The 21,287-nt window shown below is 40.9% G+C and overlaps 1 protein-coding gene across 1 annotated transcript in view; it reads right to left on the reverse strand.

The window, feature by feature from the left end:
- Positions 1-17,458, reverse strand: part of LOC144797865 (extracellular calcium-sensing receptor-like) — a 62,900-nt gene extending 45,442 nt beyond the window's left edge. Inside the window, 2 exon segments of the mRNA XM_078668667.1 lie at positions 8,603-8,894; positions 17,124-17,458. Of these exon segments, the coding sequence (XP_078524793.1) occupies positions 8,603-8,894; positions 17,124-17,458 (627 nt within the window).
- Between the last annotated feature and the right edge of the window lie 3,829 nt (positions 17,459-21,287).

Below are 21,287 nucleotides of genomic sequence, written 5' to 3' on the forward strand. Positions count from 1 at the left end.
TAAGTAAATTACTGAGCATGTAAATGATGTTACATTATCTTGATTTTCCAGCAAACTGGCCATTATGGACTGAAATTTCTTTTTTTGTTTTTGAGACTTTGTAGAGAAATGATATTAGGAGTAATAATTGAATTATGTTGTAATTATTATTGGCCAGTTATAGAGGAGAAAAAAATAAAAAAATTCTTTTGTCTTTTTTACTTTCTACAGCCCTGATGATGTCCCTGTGAGGACGAAACGCGTAGGCTATATGGCTGTATGGGAATATATTTGACGTTTGTTTTGAAGCATCTTGCAGTGAAAAATAAAAATAAAAATCGAAAAGAAGAAGCAAAGCCTGCTTTAAGAGTTTCTTTTGAACATGAACTTTGTCGATATATGACTTGTGAAAAGATATTTTTGAAATATTTGATACTCCTTGGTATTGTATCTAAATGATTGTGGTTTGCCCCCAAGACGGCATGTTTCGCTGCCACCAACACCCCCTCTAGACTTATTTAGCTTAAGGTCCCCACAAACTATATAGAGAGCAGGCCAAGAAGATCATTCAATTGCTATGAAGTTGAGCAGGCCAGGGTCATCAATGACTGCGGCATGAATTTAACATAGTATAAAGGAGCTGCTGCCAGCTTTTCACTTTGTTATTACCCATCTTCCGAACTTGTCTACTGCCTTTCGGCCAGAAGTGAAAGTGTTTCCTTTAACTAGGATGCCAACCCTCTTGGTCCTGATGTCCTGAATTGTGTGACAAGCTACCTTCAGCCCTCAGGCATTCAATATGGCACTATACGTTCGGGCAATATGTACACATCTGCTCTTTAAAATGTAAGGTCCTCTTGAACCCATCTCCTTTTAGTTTTATAATTTAGCTGGCAGATGTTAATGGTAGCAAGACAAAGTTAGCCATCTTTCACAGGTATTGTCCAGACCAAATACATTGTCCACCAAGGTTTAACAGGTTGGGGGCATAGACCCCAGCCCATAAGTTTAACTAAACCTAATCTCATAGGGTCCTGTCATTCAGAACTCAAAATATTACTCTGGCTGCGTTTATGATCACACCGTTTCCTTTCGTATCACAAAATAAACGATCAAACTTAGAAAAACATGATGCATTCTAAACGCCGAATCAGCCAGCAACCTTTTCCCCACCCATCCCCCACCAAAACCACTCCTCCCAGCCTGTGCCCCGTCATCCCTCCTCCACCCAACACTGATAGCAGCCAGACCACACAGGTCTGTGTGATGGAGACTGGTATCAGACAAGGCAAGCTCCCCCAAGCCCCTTCTCATCATCCCCCACACCAGCTTAATAAAGTGACAAAACAAGAAAGAAAAAAGGACAGAAACAAATAGAAAAGCCAGACTGAGGGCCCCCCTTTGTCTCAGAAAGCCCCAATACAGACACCACCACCGTTATACCATAAGAAGAGAAAACCTTGTACTTAAGTTAATTAAGCACTTCGTATGAAGAACCCCAATAAGCTACACATTGCTTCTATCTGCAGATGCCTGACAAATATATTCTCTGGATTGAATGTCAGTGGAGAAGCACATTACAGTCCCTCTGACTATTGTTTTTAATCTGACTGGTGCCAGCAAATAGGCCTCAAAGCCAGCATCTTGAAAAAGCTTGATCATTTGCCGCAGGCACCACCTGCTCTCTACCGTTATATGGCAGAAATCAGGCGTATTAAAGAGAGGATTCTCGGTATGTCCGTTTTGCTTCTCAAAAATGACTTGGCGAAGCAAGAAGTTCTCCAAAAAAGACTAAAATAGCCCTGGCTGTCTTTGATCGCTACTGTTGTGAAAAGGCTTCTAACGGGTTATCGGAAACTGGATTGGATTTCTGACTCCCAGTTCCATCCTGAATGTTCAGAAAAGGCATTCCTAAGAAGGTTTAACATGAAAGATAGAAATTTCATGCCCATCCAGGTCTCCCTCGATCTCAAGAAAACTGAGATTATTTCTTCTCTGCCGATTTTCCAAGTCCTCCAGCTTCCACAAGACATCAGTCAGTTGAGCATCATGTACCTTAGCTTGCTCTTTCACAGTTACCAAATCAGTCTCCACAACTGTGGTCCTTTCCTCAATGCAGTTTTGCAGCTCTCCAATCTCAGAGAAAGCCTTCCCAACCTTCCTGACGGCTCCTTCCAGCTTTTTTGTTGCCTGCCTAGCTTTTTTGCAAACTGCATGGGTCTCAGCGCAATGCTCTTTAATTGATCCCAAGATATGGCCCAGAGTGGAATTAGGGCCGTCATAGCCTACGGTGCTAAAAGAGCCGTCTCTACCAGAGCTGCAGGTGCTTTTGACATCCCAAGTATCTTTGTATGAGAATAGTCCCATTTCAGCCCGCTGTGGCTAGTGTGTTTATCTCTACTTTTTTGGGGATCTGTGTTGCCCTTGGAACTCTTACGGTGCTTTTGGTGTTTAAAGGCGGTCTCAGGTGATTCTAGTGTCCTGGAGCCAGATACAGAGGAGCTGCCACTAGCCTCACTGATACAGGAGTTAGAGACTTCTGAGCCTGAGTCGTACATGAGGGAGAAAAATGTGTCAGTCCCATCAGCCAAACTGGTATGCTCTATATTGTAATCACTTCACCCCGGCTCCTCCTGGAAAAACTGATCGAGGAGCATGCATGGCCTTGCATTCCATTCCTTTCCATGGGTCACCTGCAGGGCCTCTGTGAAGTTACTAGCTACAGCTCCCCATTCGCCTAACCCCCTTTGTGAGGGGTTCCTCAATGCCTATGAAGATGATCCCCCATTATCTGCCACTTCAGGCCCTTCTAGCAGCACCAAGGGCCTCCCAGACAAGTCATCTGCTGCCAGGTGAGTGCACAGACCCGTTTTGTCGGTATCAAGCTTTTTAGTAATCTCCTGGTGGCTAGGCCCCCCACTGTATTTTTTATCATAAACAATTCAGTGATTGCTGGGTAAGGTGGAGGTTGGATTTATTTGCTAGATGCAGAAGTCCCTTCCTTGGGGGGCAGGAGCATCCGAAGTTTTTTAGCCATGACCTGAGAGTGATCTGGCAGGTTCCTTCTTATCTCAGCACCCAAGCTCTCCGGCCATTTTTTTACGGAGCGAGAGTCATTCGGCTTACCTGCACTCTCCCCCATGTTCTAGGGGAGACTCCTGTCTTCACCCCTATGCCAGTGCAGCAGCCAGTGCTGAGGAGGACAGTGCCTCTCTGTTCTTCTTTAGATGTTTCACAACCTTGGGGGCCATGATGTGGACAGCACACAGCCAGACAGAGTCTAACCCATTGTGAGAAACTGAGCCAGAGACTCTTCTGGCAAGACCCTCCCACGTACTCAGAGTAATGCATCAAGTCTGGGTCAGCTGCACCAGGATCCCATGCAGCACGCTGGCACACTCTTTGAGGCATACACAGCATGAAGGGATACCAGCCTCACCACCATGCTGTGCTGGGTGTCACAACACGCACCAGGCCAATCTGAACAAAAGCACCAGGGCTAGACGGCACCTCATCCCTCCATATGGTAAAATGACGGGGGAAGTGGGAGCTCAGCACTGTTACTTCTACGCGGTCGCCATCTTGCTTTCAACCGCAAGTGTTCATTGTGAACAAGAAGTGAGTGCTTGGGTTTCCTGATATCTGTTAGTCCATGATTTTTAATAAACATGGACACTTATTTAAATGCAATCATTTAGGATCTCATATTGGTTTTGGATTTAACAACTCAGGCAGTTGGAATCCACGTCTGCACCTCATTCTCCTAACAAGTTACACAACCCACAAGTTGCTTATAGCATATTTTTCATGGTTTCTCCATGTCCTAAAAATATGACCCATCAATAAGTACCAGCACATATTTAGCATTGTGAACTTATATTTGCTAATGGTGTGTAAAGAACAGGAGCAACTATACAGTAACATGGTAGCAATGTCTTGCCAATACTCTATCACCTTTCCCTGCACTCCATTCCAGGCAATTCCATACAGGTCTAAGGACTAAGGGTGTGCAAAATGAGTGCAATTTGCTTTTACATGACATTTTGACAAAATTATATGAAATTATGTGCAATTATGCAAAACACCTAATGCGAAATTACTCTTCACATCTTTTTTAGACACAAGGATGCAGTAATAAGACCGAAATCAACAACAGCCATGTTCTGTTAGTCCTATATATTACACGTAATTTGTTTGCAGCCAATAGCATGTTTTGTATCAATTTATATCACAGATGGTGCTCAATTACACAAAACTAGATAATGGATGAATTTCAGAATTTTTGGTAATTAGTATATCATTACCTTACAACAATTATGCCGGTATAATTTCAATTTTGCCAAGACATACTCAGGACCAACCTCTTTGTAAGCCAGTCTAGAACTTTTGTAGGTGACCCCTGTCTTTGCTAAATATGGCCTAGCCCCTGTAATGGTAATGTGTACCTATTGCTATACCTGCCAATGTTTCCTTACCATAAGTAGCAGACACCTTAGAGCAGTGGTTCCCAAACTTGTTCAACCTGTGGCTCCCTTTATATATTGACTGTTGTCCACGGCTCCCCTTTTTGTAACTTTTTTTTTCGGGTGAGGTGGCTGTAAGCCCAGCCTCTGGAGTGCTTCCATTTTTCATCTCTTTAGTCCAGTGGTTGGTTCCCAGCTTACCAAGACATCCAATGGATGTTAAAAAAACACAGGGGCGTTCCGCATCACAGACAGACCGTGCTAAAGTGGCAGGTACACAAAAACCCAAAGAGTAAATTAATAAATGAGCCAGAGTTGCCACTTCATACATGTTGAGGACGTTATGGCTTCGTGAAATAAATAAGAATGCAAACTTTCTATATGGATACTAAAGCTTCCATGTGCGTTATTTCATGGTGTCTAAGGTATTTCTGCCTACATCAAGTGCCAATGGAATTGTATGAGAATTTTAAAAATGCTGTAAATTGATGACTACCACCTTTGCTAATAAGAATGTGAATTCGTTCAATTGACCCTGGGTTCAACAAACTGATTACAAAGTTTCGATCAATTTGAAACACAAAATCACAAATTGTATTTCCTACGGTCTCATATTTCACCCAGCATTTGCTCAATTACATCACAAGTGGAACATTACTACCTTTCTGCATTTAGGGTTGAGGGGTGGTAAGAGGGGTATTCTTAGGTGAGATGATTCACAGGCAAGCTATTGAACTTTCACAGCCCTTCCCAGTGGATTTTCCCACTCAATTACGTACCTAAGGTTAGTGCCAGCAAAGTATAGCAGATGTGTGCATTTGGGTCTAATGGGCATCTAAGCACCCCATAAAGAGGTGTAAGAGAATGTTTTTTGCAAACTTGAATATGGTTCCCGGGAGGAGAAAACAAAATAGCAGGTTTATATGCATGCAGATAAGGTGCAATTCCCACTGACGAAAATTCCACCTGTCAAGGACTAGCTGCATGCTCGAAAATCAGTGAATGTTTGTGCCTGGCACTGCAACACGTCACATGCTGGCCCAAGCCATTCACGACACTGACAGGTGCTGCTTTCCAAAACTCCCCCGCAAGACATTCCCACTTAGCACGTGCCTTTACTGGAGCCCACAAATGCACATTTTAAATATGCAACTGCCGTGTTTTAGAACGGAGGCATACTGATACAACCTGCTCCCTTTCTTACATTCTAAGGCTTAGAGTCACTGATGATTAAAGGTTTGCCCCAGAAATAATTATCAAATGTGCTGGGTAGTGCACTGCATATTTTACATCAAATTCCCTGAGCAGTCTTTTAGCTGGTGTCAATGCCTACCAACCCTGTTGCACTGTCGGTGGGTAGTCAGGATACTTGGAAACTTGACCTTCAAGGTAAGCCCCCCCTGTCCCCGCACAAGAGAAAGTACCATATCACTATCTCAGTAGTTTAGAAGCTGTGCCATAATAGGTCTAGCAGAGGCCAGTGCCTCAGCCCAAGCAAACAATGTGTACTTTCCACAATGAACATTATAGAATAGTTTTCCTCACCCATACGTTTAGACATAAGAGATTCCACATGTTATGTTATGCTGATTTGTATAGTGCACTAATAACCCAAGAGGTTATCCAGGCACATGGGCAAGGTGTGTAAGTGTGTGTTCTCCAGGGTGCTTATATGAAGAGCCAGATCTTTCAGCTTCTTGCATAACTCATTAAGGGAGGAGGATGCTCTGATGTGTTGAGAGATGTTGTTCCATTTGTTTGGATGCGATGTAGGAGAAAAAGCGGCCTCCTGTTTTGCGTTTTGTGGTTGGGCGGAGTGTGTGACAGTGAAGTAGAGCTTAGGTGTCTGGTGGGGTGGTGAATGTGTATGTGACTGTTTAGGTATTCTGGTCCTGTGTTGTGTAGGGCTTTGTATGTGTGCGTGATAAATTTGAATTGGCTGTGCTTGTGTATGGGTAGTCAGTGAAGCTTCCTGAGGTGTGATGTGGGTGTGGCATTGAATGTTGAGTATGAGTGTTAAGGCTTTGCTCTGAATGGTCTGGAGCCTGTGTAGGAGTTGTTTAGAGATTCTGGTTTAGACAGTGTTGCTGTAGTCTAGCCTGCTGGAGATGAGTGCTTGTATCACGGTCCGTCTGGAGTTCCGAGGCAAAGAAACATTCTTTATTGAGTGTTTATAGTTACAAAAAAGAGACTGACATGTCAACAATAACCATTATTAGCCATGTCAGAGAGAAAAATCCAGTATTATACAAGCAGATTAGTAATTTAACAGTAAACGTAAATCAATCTTGATCACAAATGTTGGAAGTGGAGCCTTTTCCAGTCTAGTACACCCAGTATAGTAGGCAGAGTCATCAACAGCAGCTGAGGACTGCCGGTGGATTTGCCAAGGATCCAAGAAATCCTCAAGGAGCTCCCCTAAACCTCAAGGTCATCGCCCACCTCATCATCATGCCTGCACTGTTTCGGAAGCAACTCCTCGGCTACCGTCCATTCAGTCACCTTTTGAGTTTGCACATTGCCATTTTCTCAGCAACACCTACTGTACTTATGGTATTGCATCTGGATCAGGCTTGTAGGTCCTAAATGTTGGTATGAATCACTTCCAGGACATTCTGAGGGGGTTATGGTCGGAAACATGGCCATCCATCATGTCAATCTTTGTAGCCTGTCTATCTAATCTTTCTTCGAGGTGTTCCATTTCCACTGATAGCATGTCTACTTTAGTATCTACAGATAAACCTGCTATTTGTATACAGAAATATTTGTGTTGATATCAATAGTTGACTAATGATTCCAAATGGGCTACTGCACCCCCTTGCCTCTTCACAGGGAAGTAGTCTTATTAGTATATCATTGGTCAAAAAGAGTTTGCTCTACTGTGCATCATATTTCCCCATATTGCCCTACTGACATTGAAAGAAATCATGTCCGGGTGCACATAGTCACTGCAGAATCAAGCGAGTTCAGTACTTGGTGCTATTAAATCTGCATCTCTGTCACAGTATCAAGCATGTTCACTACACTTGCAGCAAATTGCCCCAACTTCTACTGACCCAAGACATGCTCAAGTCATGGCTCCTATGAAAATCCACTCTTACTGAATGTTACATAGGCAATTCTTAGCTTACAACAGTATAAGATGGCCTGTGGAAAACCCAGTTGCATTCTGCCCTTCCCACTACAAAAACATATTTACCAGAGGGGGTATGATTAGTGAATCAATTGTCACTGGCTACCAATAAAGCAGTTTTACTGGCCTACCAGAGCCGAGGTCCTGTGGTCTTGTAGATATGGCCCAATCTCCTCACAAGGCACTCTGTGACCACAACATCTGGAGTCCTGCTCATCCATGTCAAGATTCACTTTTAGTAGGTAAGTGCTGCTATAAGTATCATTGAGATAACCCTTCAGAAACCAAATAGAACATCCCTTTATTATCCTCAAATTTTCAAGGGCAGTGAGAAGCACACTTTCCTAAATTCAGGCTGGTTTCTAGCTACTTACCTTCTGCGGTTCATAGGAACCACCTATGCCATTGACATCTATGAACTTTCATTCTTCCCCTTTGGTGATCTACAGGTAAGTACATTGCATAGTCAGCAAAGGATGTTTAGTGCAGGTAGCCAAATCCACACACTGGTATGAGCGTGGGCACTTCATCAGGGTCACCTATGGACCATATCAATCCAAGGACTTTGACAGAGTGCTCCACCAGGTCGTCCTGGACCTCCCCCACCCCATCTTAGTTGTTGACACCAACTGCCATAAAACAACTCATCAGCTTTTTCTCAAATCAGATGGTGTTGCAACATGCATTCTGGAGTTCAGACGCAGGATCAGAATCCACCTGATTGTTTTCAAGGGATTGTAACTCTGTTCCTAAGCAGCCATCTTACATAGCAGCTGGGCTTGCATCCTGTTTAACACGTTAGTTGCTTTGAACGTTCCACGCCCGTGCAGAACGTTCGAAGAAACGGGCAGGGCTGTGACGGCCAATGGTCGTTCACAGCACCAGCCAGGTAGTGCTCCCGTCGACGGAACGGGTTAAAATTACTCTTAACTTTTTGTATAGTCTAGTTCTCAAACGAAAACCACTACAGTTTCAGGGAGTATGCTGGATCTCAAGTTAGAGTAAGAGAATAGTTATAGTGTGGTACCTGTGGGTATCTGTACAAGCCAAGGATACGCGCTAGGAGCATGGAACGTGTGGAAGAAGAGTCCCCAATAATGGCAGCTGGCGGGCGACTCCCATGACAATTGTAGTTTGGAACAGGCTTCACGTGTTCTGTGAGCATCCAAAAGGTCCCATAGAGTGACCGCTGCACGGTTGTGCAAGAATCATAGATCCTGAAACCCAGAGTGATGTTGGGTAGCAGTAAAGCTTTCATATTGATCACCTCAATAGCAAACACCATGGCCTGGAGCCACTGGTAAACTTCTAGAGAGAACCTAGAAAACACAGGATAGTAAAAAATCAAAGGTTATTATTAAAATACAATGTTCTTGATCTATACTGTTTATACTCATCTGTATTAATCTTTTTGAATTATCATAAGGAAGAATTAAGGGCATAATGTAATTTTGCAGTAGAAATTAAAAGAGTGAATGAATGAATGTTCATCATCAGAGTGTATGTGTATAATCACTAAATATAAAAGCCATGTAACAGAGCTTCTTTGGTGAAATCAAGAAAAGCGTTGTAAATAATTGCTTTAAGGCGCCTTCCAGTGAATAATGTCACAATAGGTCTCAAAACCCCAGCCAACGTAATTAAGAAATTGACATTCCAGAGTGCCTATTGATGATTGTTAGAGATGAAGGACTGGCTAAAAAGAATTCTTTTTTCTTTAGACTGGCTATCCCCTTCATGGAGTCTAAGGGCCATATGTATCAACATTCCGTTTTGCGATTCCTAAACAGCGATTTTTAAGGAATCGCTATTTAGAAATCGCAAAATGGTATGTATGTAGGAAATCGCTTCTTTTTAGCGATTCCTTAAAATTCCTTAATTGCGATTAGCAAATTGCTAATCGCAATTAAGGAATAATTTCCCATTCATTTCTATGGGCCAGGAGGCCCATAGGAATGAAGGGGAAATTTGCGATTCGCAATTTGCTAATCGCAAATTGTGAATATTTTCAAGGGTGCAGGGGTTTCACAAGAACACCCTGCTGCACCCCTGAAAATGACATGTGTGCGCATATGGCGCACATACATCCCCTAAGGGCAAGTATGAGCGTCACATGGCACCTTTTGATGTTTAAAGAAATGCTTTTTTTTAAAGAATTCGCAACTTACTACCATCTAGAAGTTGGTGGTAATTTGCAATTCCTTAATGGCATTTTGGAATGTTTTTTTCCTTGATACATTGCATTTAAGGAATCGCAAAATTTGCAATTCCTTAAATGCAATCGCAAAATAAGGAATGGCAAATTTAGCTATTCCTTATTTTGCACCAAAAATGTTTCATACATACCATATAGCGAAAATGGGTTTGAAAACGCCGGAATTCTGCGAATTTCGGCGTTTGCGAACCCATTTTGCTTTGATACATATGGCCCTTAATGAAGTCAAGGCAATTCAAGCAAAGCCAATTATAAAGCACTAAATATCAACAGTGTTTTAATGGTGTATAATTTACTCAATTAATAGAAATTAGAAAGAGTTCATATACACAGCTTTTTGGACAGTTATGAGCTAGGCTTCAAATTTCAGAGAAGCGTTCAGCTAAGGAGACTCCTTCAAGAATTTTAAATTCTCCTTTTATCCACTTGGAAAATCATGTCATTCCCACCTTCACATACCATGTTAATTTTACACTGCAAGACATGTGGATTATTATTTGATCAAACCTAATCTGTACCCCTCTTCTAATATTCTGATGAGGTAAGCTTAAAACATCACTCCGCTTTCTCGGTGCATCCACTGTGCCCAATGTGCTCTTCTTAAAATAAATCTTAAAGTCAAAAATATCAAAGGGGAAACCACTGTATCTGCCAAGCAGGATGGTAGAGTTATACAACTCAATATTTCTATTTAATCGCCTATTACAACACACCTCTGATATCATGGTTATATAGAACCTGAATCCATCATGATATTGACTTCAAAACTCCCTAACAATTTAAATCTTATGGGAATCTCTTCTTCTGATCCAGCTACCAGAAACTGCATAAAATCTTTAACACCACGCGCCTATCAGCATTGGCACTTTCACGTCTGTAACACACTCTTGTTTCTCCTCTACCTTCCATATTGGTAATATCCTCATTAATTGAGAGAAGCTGTTATAGATTGCACTGGTTTGGAATGGGAATAATATATCTGCACTTTCTAAAATTAAATGTTTTCTCCAATGGTAGTTGGGATGGAGTTAGAATAGTACATTTGAACTTCCCAAAATAAAACACTTTTCTTAATAATTCAGCATGTGAAGTTACAATTGTGAAGCTCAGCTCACCAGTTATAGAGTTTAGATAATGGGTGTGGTTTCGGCTTAAAAATGTTTAGTGTCAGTATTGCAAAATAGATTCCACCCATTTAATATATAGCTTTTATTTCATTTTGGATCACCCGGTTTTGTACTTTTCTTTGGGTGAGTCTCACTACGTACCTCACCCATGATAATCGCATGGCAAATGGACTGCGTGTGTTTACTGCACATCTCTACCTTTTAGGCTAATGTCAGTGGACACAGCTAGGGAAGGGGCACTTGGCTTGTTATGCATGAACACATGTGCACACATGTGTGCCCACGTGTGGGCAGCATGCGTGAAACTCCAATCATGCACAGCAGCTGTGCACAGGTGGCCTGGCAGCGCAGGGACTCTGCAGGGTTAGTTTTGACCTGGGGTAGACTTTATAATGTTGGTGGGGCCTCATAGGTACATTCTGTGTCATTTACAGTTTTGTCTGCAATGGCACTTTATTATATACACAGAGATAAATCTGTGTACCAGGGCTGGGGCCTGCTGAGGCCTACTGAACAAAGGAGGAAGCCAAGACAACTTAAGCCAACACAAGAGGGGGTGCCTCTTTGAAGTTTTGGTAGAAAAGGCATTGTCAGCGAGGGGGTGGATCTGGAACCCCAAGAGCAGAGGTGACCAGTGACTCCTGGATGATGCCATCTTGCTGTCCCAACATGCTGCGCAGGAGTGTTGGAACACGGGTGGAGAGGTGATGTGACACCCTAGGACTGCCAACGGGTGCCTGACTCCTAGAACTTTCCACCCCTTTTTAAAAACTCTTGCACAAGGGAGAGAGAGGGCTGTTGGTGCTGTTTCTGCTTTTGATGCTGGACTCTGGGGACAGCGACAGCCATGGAAAACTGGAAGAAGAAAGACCATGATGCCCAAAAACGACTAAGTTCGCAGTTGACCCCAGGAACAGTGGGTCTCTCCAGGACAGTTCAGCTTACCCCGTTACCGTCCCTCCCCCCCGAAGACCAGTCGGGGAAAAAATCTGAACTTTTGCAAACAGAAACAAAATACCAGTAGCAAAATCTGGTGCAGGGAGTCAGTGGAACAGGTTCCCTGTATATTACCACTTTTCAGGCCAGGAGGCAGGCAAGAGCTTGCCACTAGAAGAAAAATGAGCCAGCATGAGTTATGGATACTGTAAGTTTGATTACCTTTACCCCCCCCCCCCACTGAAGTTCAAGCTTGTAAGCCTCTACTTCCCAGTGAAAATGTATGTCTGGAGTGGGCTAGGGCCTTGGGGTCACCACGTGATGTAATCATATATTTCGGGGAGGGAGATGTATAGCCACCCATCTTTTTTCTACTTCAGTCCCAGGGGCCCCCATATCCATGGGGACCGATACAAAATGAAATGGGAAAGTTGTCTTGTCCCCCAAAAGAGGTGGCCTCACCACACTCCCTGTGCCTGTGTCTGGGGGTAGCAGCTGGACATCACATACCTTACTCCCTGCCCCCACAAAGTGATCAGCATAGGAGATCGCCCGCTGGTTGGGGAACCAGCTGCTGAGACAAGGGTGGGCTCCCCAAGCTGTCCCATTAAGCCAGCAGGTTGAGGTGACTAGGCACCCCCCAAAATATTGAAAAAAAATCAAAGGTATGAAAAGGAGTTGGATTTTTGTGCTTTGAGTATCAAAAGTTTTACGTTCATTCTTTTTTAATTTGGTTTTCCTGGAAAGCTACTTTCAAAATATATTTTTAGAGTTTTGGAGATATTTAAATAATTTTTATATAAATTATTTTGAAGAAATATCTTTTGCAGTGAAATATTTGAATTTTTTAGGGATTTTTTAAACTTTGGATTTCTGCTTTTAGAATTGGATTTCTGCTTCAAAGGTCTTCAGCTTTTGAACTGTAAGTACTTTAAAGTTATTTTAGTAAAATGAAATGTTGTGTGGGATAGATTTAAATTATGAAATTCAGTTATTATGTATATACAGGCTCAGCGACTACTGAGAATAGATACATCGGAACCTATTGTGTTCTCAGTGAGCTGATTCCTTCTTAATGTATGGCATAATCGTGAGACATTTTTTAGATAAAACACTGTAATGTGGCATCAACAGGCAACTGGAATTCCCAGTAGTAACAAATAATCATGGCTTATGGATTAGAAGGGATACAGCTAATGGTATTTTTTAACTTGATTTTACTATTTTGCTTGAATTTTAAACTGATCTAGGATGCACTCTGATATATGTGTTCGCTGCTTTTATCGCTTTTTTATTTGTTTTTGTTCAACTTTTAATTGTAAATCATGTGTGTTGTACTTTGCATACATTAATGGTATGTTCTACCGAAAAAAGTATTTATGATTGATTAATTGGTATATGTGTCATTCTGTCTATGTTGCTGTTGTATAGTAGTTTTGCTGGGTTTTCTTTATTATGGTTTAATAAAATAGTATTTAAGAGTTGATTATGTTTGATAATGATCTAAAAGTATGATGCTGTGTTTTTTAACTTGAATTCTATTGCATTATATTTTTGTTGAGGTTATAAGAAATATTAATTTGTTTTATATTATTCTGGTTTTTAGAATTGTAAAACAATAATAATAGGCTAGGTTAAGAAATAATGTTTAATTATATAGGTATTTTGTAGGGATTGTTGTTTTATTGGTTTGCTAAGTCAGAATTGTTTTATGTATATGTGGTGGAGAAGATTCTAGTAGTATTTTAGCATTTTTATTTTTGGTAGTGTAGTTCTTGGTTGTTTGGGAAGAGAAGGGCTTGCTAGCTCTCATGTCATACATTTAGTGAATCCATTTGGATACTGTAGGCTATAATTGTTCTGTCATTACTTGTCCTGGCGTAGTCCTTGATTGTTCTTTTCTTTTTTAAAGATTTCTATGAATTGGTATACAGTAGGGCGGATTCTTCCAAGAGTGCCTTGGAAGGAGTTATGCAATTATTTAATGCTATTATTAGTTTCAAACTACCTAGACAATGTACTACTCTACATATTTCACCAAGAAATATGGGATGTGGGATGGCACCCATGCCCTTAATGGCCCAACCCAAAATAGTCAAAGAAGGGTGTTAGCTTCTGTCATTTGCTTGATATATTGATGATTCCAGTAATGTGTCATAATAATTTGTGACCTACGTTTGTAGTACCTATGCTAGGTGTCATGTCATGTCAACACCAACATGACAATGGCTCAAGAGAGCACAGCCTTACCTTGCATGTAGTGGTCTGCTTGGAATGGACTACTGCCCGCATCTTCTCCTCTCGTTGCGTGCAAACGTGTGAACTGGCTTCTATGGCTCCAGGGCTGTGCCTCACACAGTGCTTCTTTGTAGAGGATGTCATTTGTTGCAAAAAACACTCTCCCTTGAGGTATGCACAAAACGGTTTTCTTTTCTCTAAATGTTTCTACCTTTGTTTGTGTGCTGTACTGTACAACACCCATACAAAGGTTTAAAACTATGTCTAAGCATACCCTTACAGTTTAAACCTGTGGTAGGCTTCTACAGGTACATTTTCACTATGGATAGTGTGTCCCTATGGATAGTTATTTCCGTTGCCTTTCCCACCCCATCCCTGCCACACTATTTCCATTGATTATATTGTACATGTGCCACCTTTAAAAGGAGAACAGATGATAATTGTAATTCTAAATGTCTTGTCTTGAATGACCAATTTTTCATGTTTAGAAAGACTTCTAGAGCTTCAGAAATGACAAAGATATTTATCACAGATATATTCCATCTATGTGGTTTATGAAATAATATGATGTTAGACTGAAGTTCACAGTATATTTCCAAATTCTGGAAAGCGATGGGCTCAACTCTTTACAAATGGCAAAGATATGTATCTCAGATATTTTCTATCTACATGGATTGCCAGATACCATGCTTTTAGAGAGGCCCCCTTCATTCACATGCATTTATGGAGATAACAAGCCACACCTTAGAGCAGTACTTGCCTAGTTATAGCAATGCTGCACAAAGTAATTGGAATGACAATCTGCCATTGGCAAAATGTGAGCATAAGAATGCAGCCCATTCTATCACCAAGGTATCTACTTTCTTGCCTCAGGGTTTTTATTCATAGTCTTCCAGAAGCTCCTCAGATTCTTACTTTTGGTCCTGCTGTTCCTGACTTAATCAGTAATTTAGAGGAGCATATGCAATAATTGCTAAGAATTTACACCAATCCTAAATATTTACAAAAGTAAAATGTAATTCTCATCATACGCAAGGGCTCACAGTAAAATAAAAGTCTGGCTTTCTTCTCAGTTTCCCGGTTTCTATTAATTCTTTATTCATTAACCAAGTTCAGAACAAGATTTCTCAGTTTTAGCTACAAACAACATTTGTTACAAACAGATTAATCCAAAAGCTTTTGATCTTAAAACTACCATTATCTTGGGAAGTGAATCCGACCTTTCTTGTATCTTAACTAAAACCACATCTTTTTGATCATTTTCATCGTAATCCTTCTCCTCCTACTCCTCTTCCACTTTTAGTCATGTTAAAAGGAATCTCAGCTTATGAAGAAAGTGACATTTATGATTCTAGCATATATAGAGGGCAACTTCAGTTCTTGGTTCATTGGAAACGCTGTCCTATCACTGAATGTTCATGAGTTCCAACTTTATTGACATGTCCTAGATTGGATTAAACATTTTCATCTATTCTAGCACATCTGGAGAAACCTGGTTGCATAAGGAAGGGGTGCACTATCACTGTGACACTGATGTGGTGTGGGCCGAATCTCCAAATGTTGACTTTCAGTTATTCAGGATCATTAGGGATAAAGGGATGGACATACTAAGAAATGGTTGCAGAAATATTGGTCGCAATTTGTGACCTGTATTTAGTGACCTGTGTGGTAATTTGAGAACCAAACTATGTACTAATAGATCTGTTCACAAGTTACTTATTTCTAGTGGGTCGCAATTCAAATGACCTCATGAATATTAATGAGTTAGGTTGCAAATTGCTTTCCACTAGGCATAGCAGCCATCAGAGGTCTGGTGGCCTGCTGGGATCCAAAGACCACCATGTCTGTGATTGCTTTTAAAGAAAGCATTTTTTTTAATGCAACCCATTTTCCTTAAAGGAAAACAAGATGTGTTAAAAAAAATTTAGTCACTATTCAGAAAGGGAAAAGAGTACATTGGGGACCCATTCCTCTTTCTGAATGACTTACCACCTTCTTTGAGAAGGTGATAAAAGGTTAATGTTTTGCAACCAGAATCTGGTCGTAGAGCTTTAATTAATACCACTACGATTCTTAATTTGAAGGGACAATCTAAACACGCCCTTTCCAAATACCAAATCAGTATTGGGTTTCAAATCCAAATTGTGATTCGGTAACTGTTATATACGTAAGAAAATAAATGTGTGCAATCACTAACAGCCCTATTCTGTAAATTGGGCTGTTTGTGACTGCAAAAATGCTTCATGCAGCTGAACCAAAGTATTTTGAAAATGTTCCTGTTAGTGCTGAAGAACTAGTATTAGCTTCTTTTAAGTCTTGTAGTACCTTACAAACGTGTGCTTCAGCTGTGTTAGAAAGATTATTTTTTTGCATTCTGAACAGTCATCCCTCTGTCTCAATTTTAGCATCTTACCTCTCTTAAAGTGAGTATCTCAAATATTAGCACAAAGGTCTGTCTCTGGGCAGATGCCATGTATAATTCAGAAGTGAAAACTATATGTTATGGGAAGTTAACTGTTTATTGGTTGCTGAGTAGTCAATTTTTGGATGCCAGAAATTGAGCTGAAGATCGTTTCTGGCCATAGAGCCAGCAGAGGTGAGGCAATGCATGTTTACCATCACTCTTCCATTTCTGTGCCTAAACTCAGCTTTATGAGGAGCCCCTCTAGCAATTAAGGGTGAAGAGTAACCTCTATATCCAAACAATCACCAATAATGCCATGGAGCACCAAATTCAAGGTGCTTGTTTTGAAGAATGCACCATGCATCTGAAAATTAGAATACTTAATGCAAGACACCAATCAAACAGTAGATTGGAAAAGGTTTGATAACCTCTTATTTAAGCATGGTTTGTACAGGGAGGAAGAAACCATCTCAAGCTCTTGGCTAAGCGGATGAATGAGAAACTCTCAATCTTCTTGATTGATATAACACGATGGCAGGAATGTGCATTACATATCTGCCTATTTGTTTTCTCAGAATTACTGTGCAAAACTGTTTTCCAAATTTACACTTATAGTTTATCATCTTACATCTGACATCCAATTGGTGCGGGCTCCTCTCTGAAGCTGACGTCGGGATATGACTCATAATGGAGTGGAAATAGACCACCAATCAGGATATCCCCATCACTTGAATACCCATTTGCCTGTGGTCTAGAGAGGTGGCATCCATCTGTTCTCTTCTGCTCAAAAGAAGTTGGCACAAGGCAGCTGATCACCAGGCAGGACAGTGCTCTCTGCAAGAGCCTTGGTTGTTTCAACCTTCTTAGAATCATGTTTGTGGCAGGTTTATATACTTCACAAATTTTACTGTTGCTCAGAAGATCTGATATTTCACTAAATATCTGGTTTCCTAGACTCATCATTGCCGGCTGCTCATGGCACTATTCTGTAATAGGATGATCAACATAGTTTGCAATTAATGAGAACAGTTTGTACATCCATCCTCTGCTGTGCATGATGTCTAAAAATAGCATTAGACATTCTCATCATGAGACAACATAGCACAATAACAATAGGCGGGAATAGCATTCAGTGACATGGAGAATGTATACCTTTCTAGCGTTCATAAGATATATATTGCAAAATTCTCAGTGGTTCAAAGACAGCAACAATCTAGCATTTAGACCTTTCTCTGTTTAGAAACCAGCAGCTCAAAGACCTTCATGAATAACAAACATGATCTGTGTTAGAAAGGTTGGACTAGATGTATTGAGCACAGTGAAAACATCTAGGCAGGTAATCATGTGCCGTAATATTAGTTTAGAAAACATAAAACAAATAAAAAAATTATCGGGCAAATTTAACATACTTTCATCCAGTACAAAGCAGCAAGCCACATTGCTGCGCTGCTTGAAAGGGCAGGAGTGCATCGTATTTAACATCATACAGTGCTTTCCTCTCCTTTCCTTGCGCTGGCTGACTTCAGGCTGCCTAGCGCCAATGCAGGCCCCCGTTGCACCTTAGCGCAAGGGGGTCTGCATTAACCCCTTCCATGCTCATGACGAGCTCAGCTCGTCATGCAGCACAGTGCTCCTGTGCTCATGACGAGCTGAGCTCGTCATGACCACACCCGTTTTTATTGCTGTCCAGCACAGCAGGGGAAAATCTCTAGCAGGGATGTGGTTAAAAGGAGAATTGTTTTTGTTCAGGAAGAGATACCTTTCTGCACAAAAACAACCTCTTGAAGCATTTTCCTCTTTGTATGTGTGCTGTCGATTACAGCACACACAAAAGAGTAAATAACAATGAGAAAAAATAGATGTTTCTCTTGTTACAATGCCTTCTTGGAGGTGTAGCAATTTCACACAATCCCAGGTTTAAATCTGGGATTGCGTGAAATCCATGGGTGGATGCATGGGAGTGACCTTGTTCCATGCATGACACCTCCCAAAATGAAATGTAACAAAATGCAGTGCAAGCCACTGCGTTGTACTACCTGTTGTATTTGAAAAGGCTCAGAAAGCAGTGCAAATTGCCCCTTTTGTGGCTTTGTAAATATCTACTAGCATTTTGCATTATGGATGCGCCACAAAAGAGGTGCAACCATGACGCAAAACTTTAGTAAATCTGGCCCTAAATCCTTCGAATTTGACACCACACCGCTAACTCTCCTGGACAGCGCAAGCCATTTAATACGATATTATGCTAGTACCTAAAATTCCCAGACTGGTACTGGCTTCAGTCATGTACGTTTGGTACAGAGACCCACTAAACAGCTACAGTTTTCATCACAGGCAGTAAAATATGCCATACACTGTAGTCCCTGCACACTTACACGACAGCCGCCACTTGCCTGGCTTGCGAAGTTGTTATAAAGGTTCATTTTCTTCTGATTTTACTTTAGACAGCAAGTATGCATGTCAAGAAATGCATGCGACATTGAATGGATTCCAACTAACCAGTATTCTGTCTGACCAGTGATGGAGCAGATTTCATCTGGAGTCAGGCATTGCTTTATTTTTGTGCTTCAGACAGACTGCATTTAAATTGACAAGCACATTTTGGTGCAAGGTAAAACATGGCACATGAAAAAATATGAAAGAGAGGCCTAGTCAGTCTGAAATGCTTTTGCTGAATTAACATGTGTTTTTGCAGTGTAGAGAAAAGTGGCCTTTTTGGCTTTGAAGATTAAAAGAATGTGTTCTCTCTTCCCAGTCCATCCCTTGCAATCTAGATTCACTATTCCTGTCTTAACCCCTTTGCTGCGGGGGGTAATCTCCCCACTGTGCTGAGGGGGGGGGGGGGCGCGGACAGCGCCCCGGTGCTCATGACGAGCTCAGCTCGTCATGAGGCACGGCGCTCAAGTGCTCATGATGAGCTGAGCTCGTCACAGCTGCACCCATTCCCGTGGAACGCTCAGCACAGCACAGCAGGGGAATTATCCCCGCATGCGAGCGTTCCACGGCTCATGACGAGCTGAGCTCGTCATGAGCACCGGAGCGCCGTGCCTCATGACGAGCTCAGATCGTCATGAGCATGGAAGGTGTTAAGAGACTTTGGCTTGTTGCATATTTTGATAAACATGTTTAGTTTAAAACACCTCTTTTTATAATGTGCGTGAATTATCAAAGGCACCAAACACTACACATGGGGCTAAATGCTTTTTTTCATGAAAAGCTATCTAAAACATTAAAGCATGTTGCTGTGTGGCTGTATTAACTGTGTGCGCTGTATTAACTGTGTGCGCTTTTAAAATATACACTAAAGCATAATAATGCTATGTTATACATTGCACATTTTTGCATGTTCTACATAACCAATCATAAAAGCTGCTTTAAACTAATAGCTTGGCTAGGTAAACATTTATAAGGGGTATTAGTATGAGGGAGGGAAACATAATGGCTGATTTACATGAAATTATTATTCTTTTCTGTTTGTTTTATTTTTGGGTCCTAAGAAAACATGGCTGCCAGTGAATCCAGCAAAGCTATGACTTGCAATAAAGAGAAGAGAGCATGTGCAGACAGTGCCAGCTTTCCTCATGACAAGAAGGTGTCAAGGCCACTGTGAACTGTACATTCTTGTGATTGTGCCAATGTACCAGTTAGCTAAAGTATCCTTCTAGCCTGTGCTGTAACAGGAAGGAAAGAAAAGATAGAAAAAGCTTTCCTAGTAAATGTTGCAAAAACAATATGAATGTATTAATCATTTGCACTTCTTTTGTTAAAACTGGTATGCTCTAGAATTTTCAATGTGTCAGGATAGTGAGACCTCATGCCATTGTGACTGACCAATCAAGTACAAGCATCCCTGAACATGAAACATTTTTGTGTAGTCTGCCAAGAATTAGAGAATAAATAATGACCTCTTTGGAGGTGTGGTTGGCTTTTAGCCATTTAGGCTTCTAGGCTCATTTTGGCTTTGGCTAAGGGTTAGGCTCTGTTTCATTTATAAGGGTAGGATTGTCATGGGTGCAGCCTTGGGAGGGATTTTGCGTCCGAGTAGAGTCAGGGGGAGGTTTCTTGCTTCCATGTCATATTTTTGGCACAGCAGGCCACATTCCTTTAGGGTCTTGTGAAGGGCAGGCTGTTTCGCTCTTTAGACACAGAGACGAGCAGAGAGTGCAGCTGATTAGGATAGAATTAAATGCTAATATTCTAAGTTTATGCTTTGACTTAATAATTAGGTCTGAAAAGATTTATTTGTCTTATGCAATTATTTCTATAAGAGATTTTTGCAAACTATTTAATTTTTGATTAGCCTTGCAAGACTCATTTTCTTAGAAACTCTTTAAGAGTTTTGACTGACATTTTGCACCACATTTTCTTTTCTACAAGTGATGCTTATATTCAGACTGTAATATGTTCTGTATTAATGCTATTTTTCCTGTTTTCCAAATTCTGTAACCTGATTGATATTTTACTAATGAATAAAGGGTCAGAGAAAAAACTTAACTTTTTACTAGAAAATAAAACCCTTTAAAATATTCAACAACTCTCTTCATTGGCTTAAATATTAATTGCATTTTTTACTATTCATGTTTGTTTAAAGTCTCCTGAAGGTAATACAAGGTGTCAAGGGCCCAACATCTTTTTCAGCGGTAAATAGAGGTAGCATGAGGGTTTTGCATTCAGAAATTACCAGAAGAAATTACTGCTGCATCAGTTTTTGGTAATCAGAGGATGGTCATTATTGATTAGTTTGGTGATTAATGATTATTGATTTCACCATCAAATATTCAACTAATGGATC

This window comes from Lissotriton helveticus, chromosome 12, assembly GCF_964261635.1.
Source record: "Lissotriton helveticus chromosome 12, aLisHel1.1, whole genome shotgun sequence".
Taxonomy (NCBI): domain Eukaryota; kingdom Metazoa; phylum Chordata; class Amphibia; order Caudata; family Salamandridae; genus Lissotriton; species Lissotriton helveticus.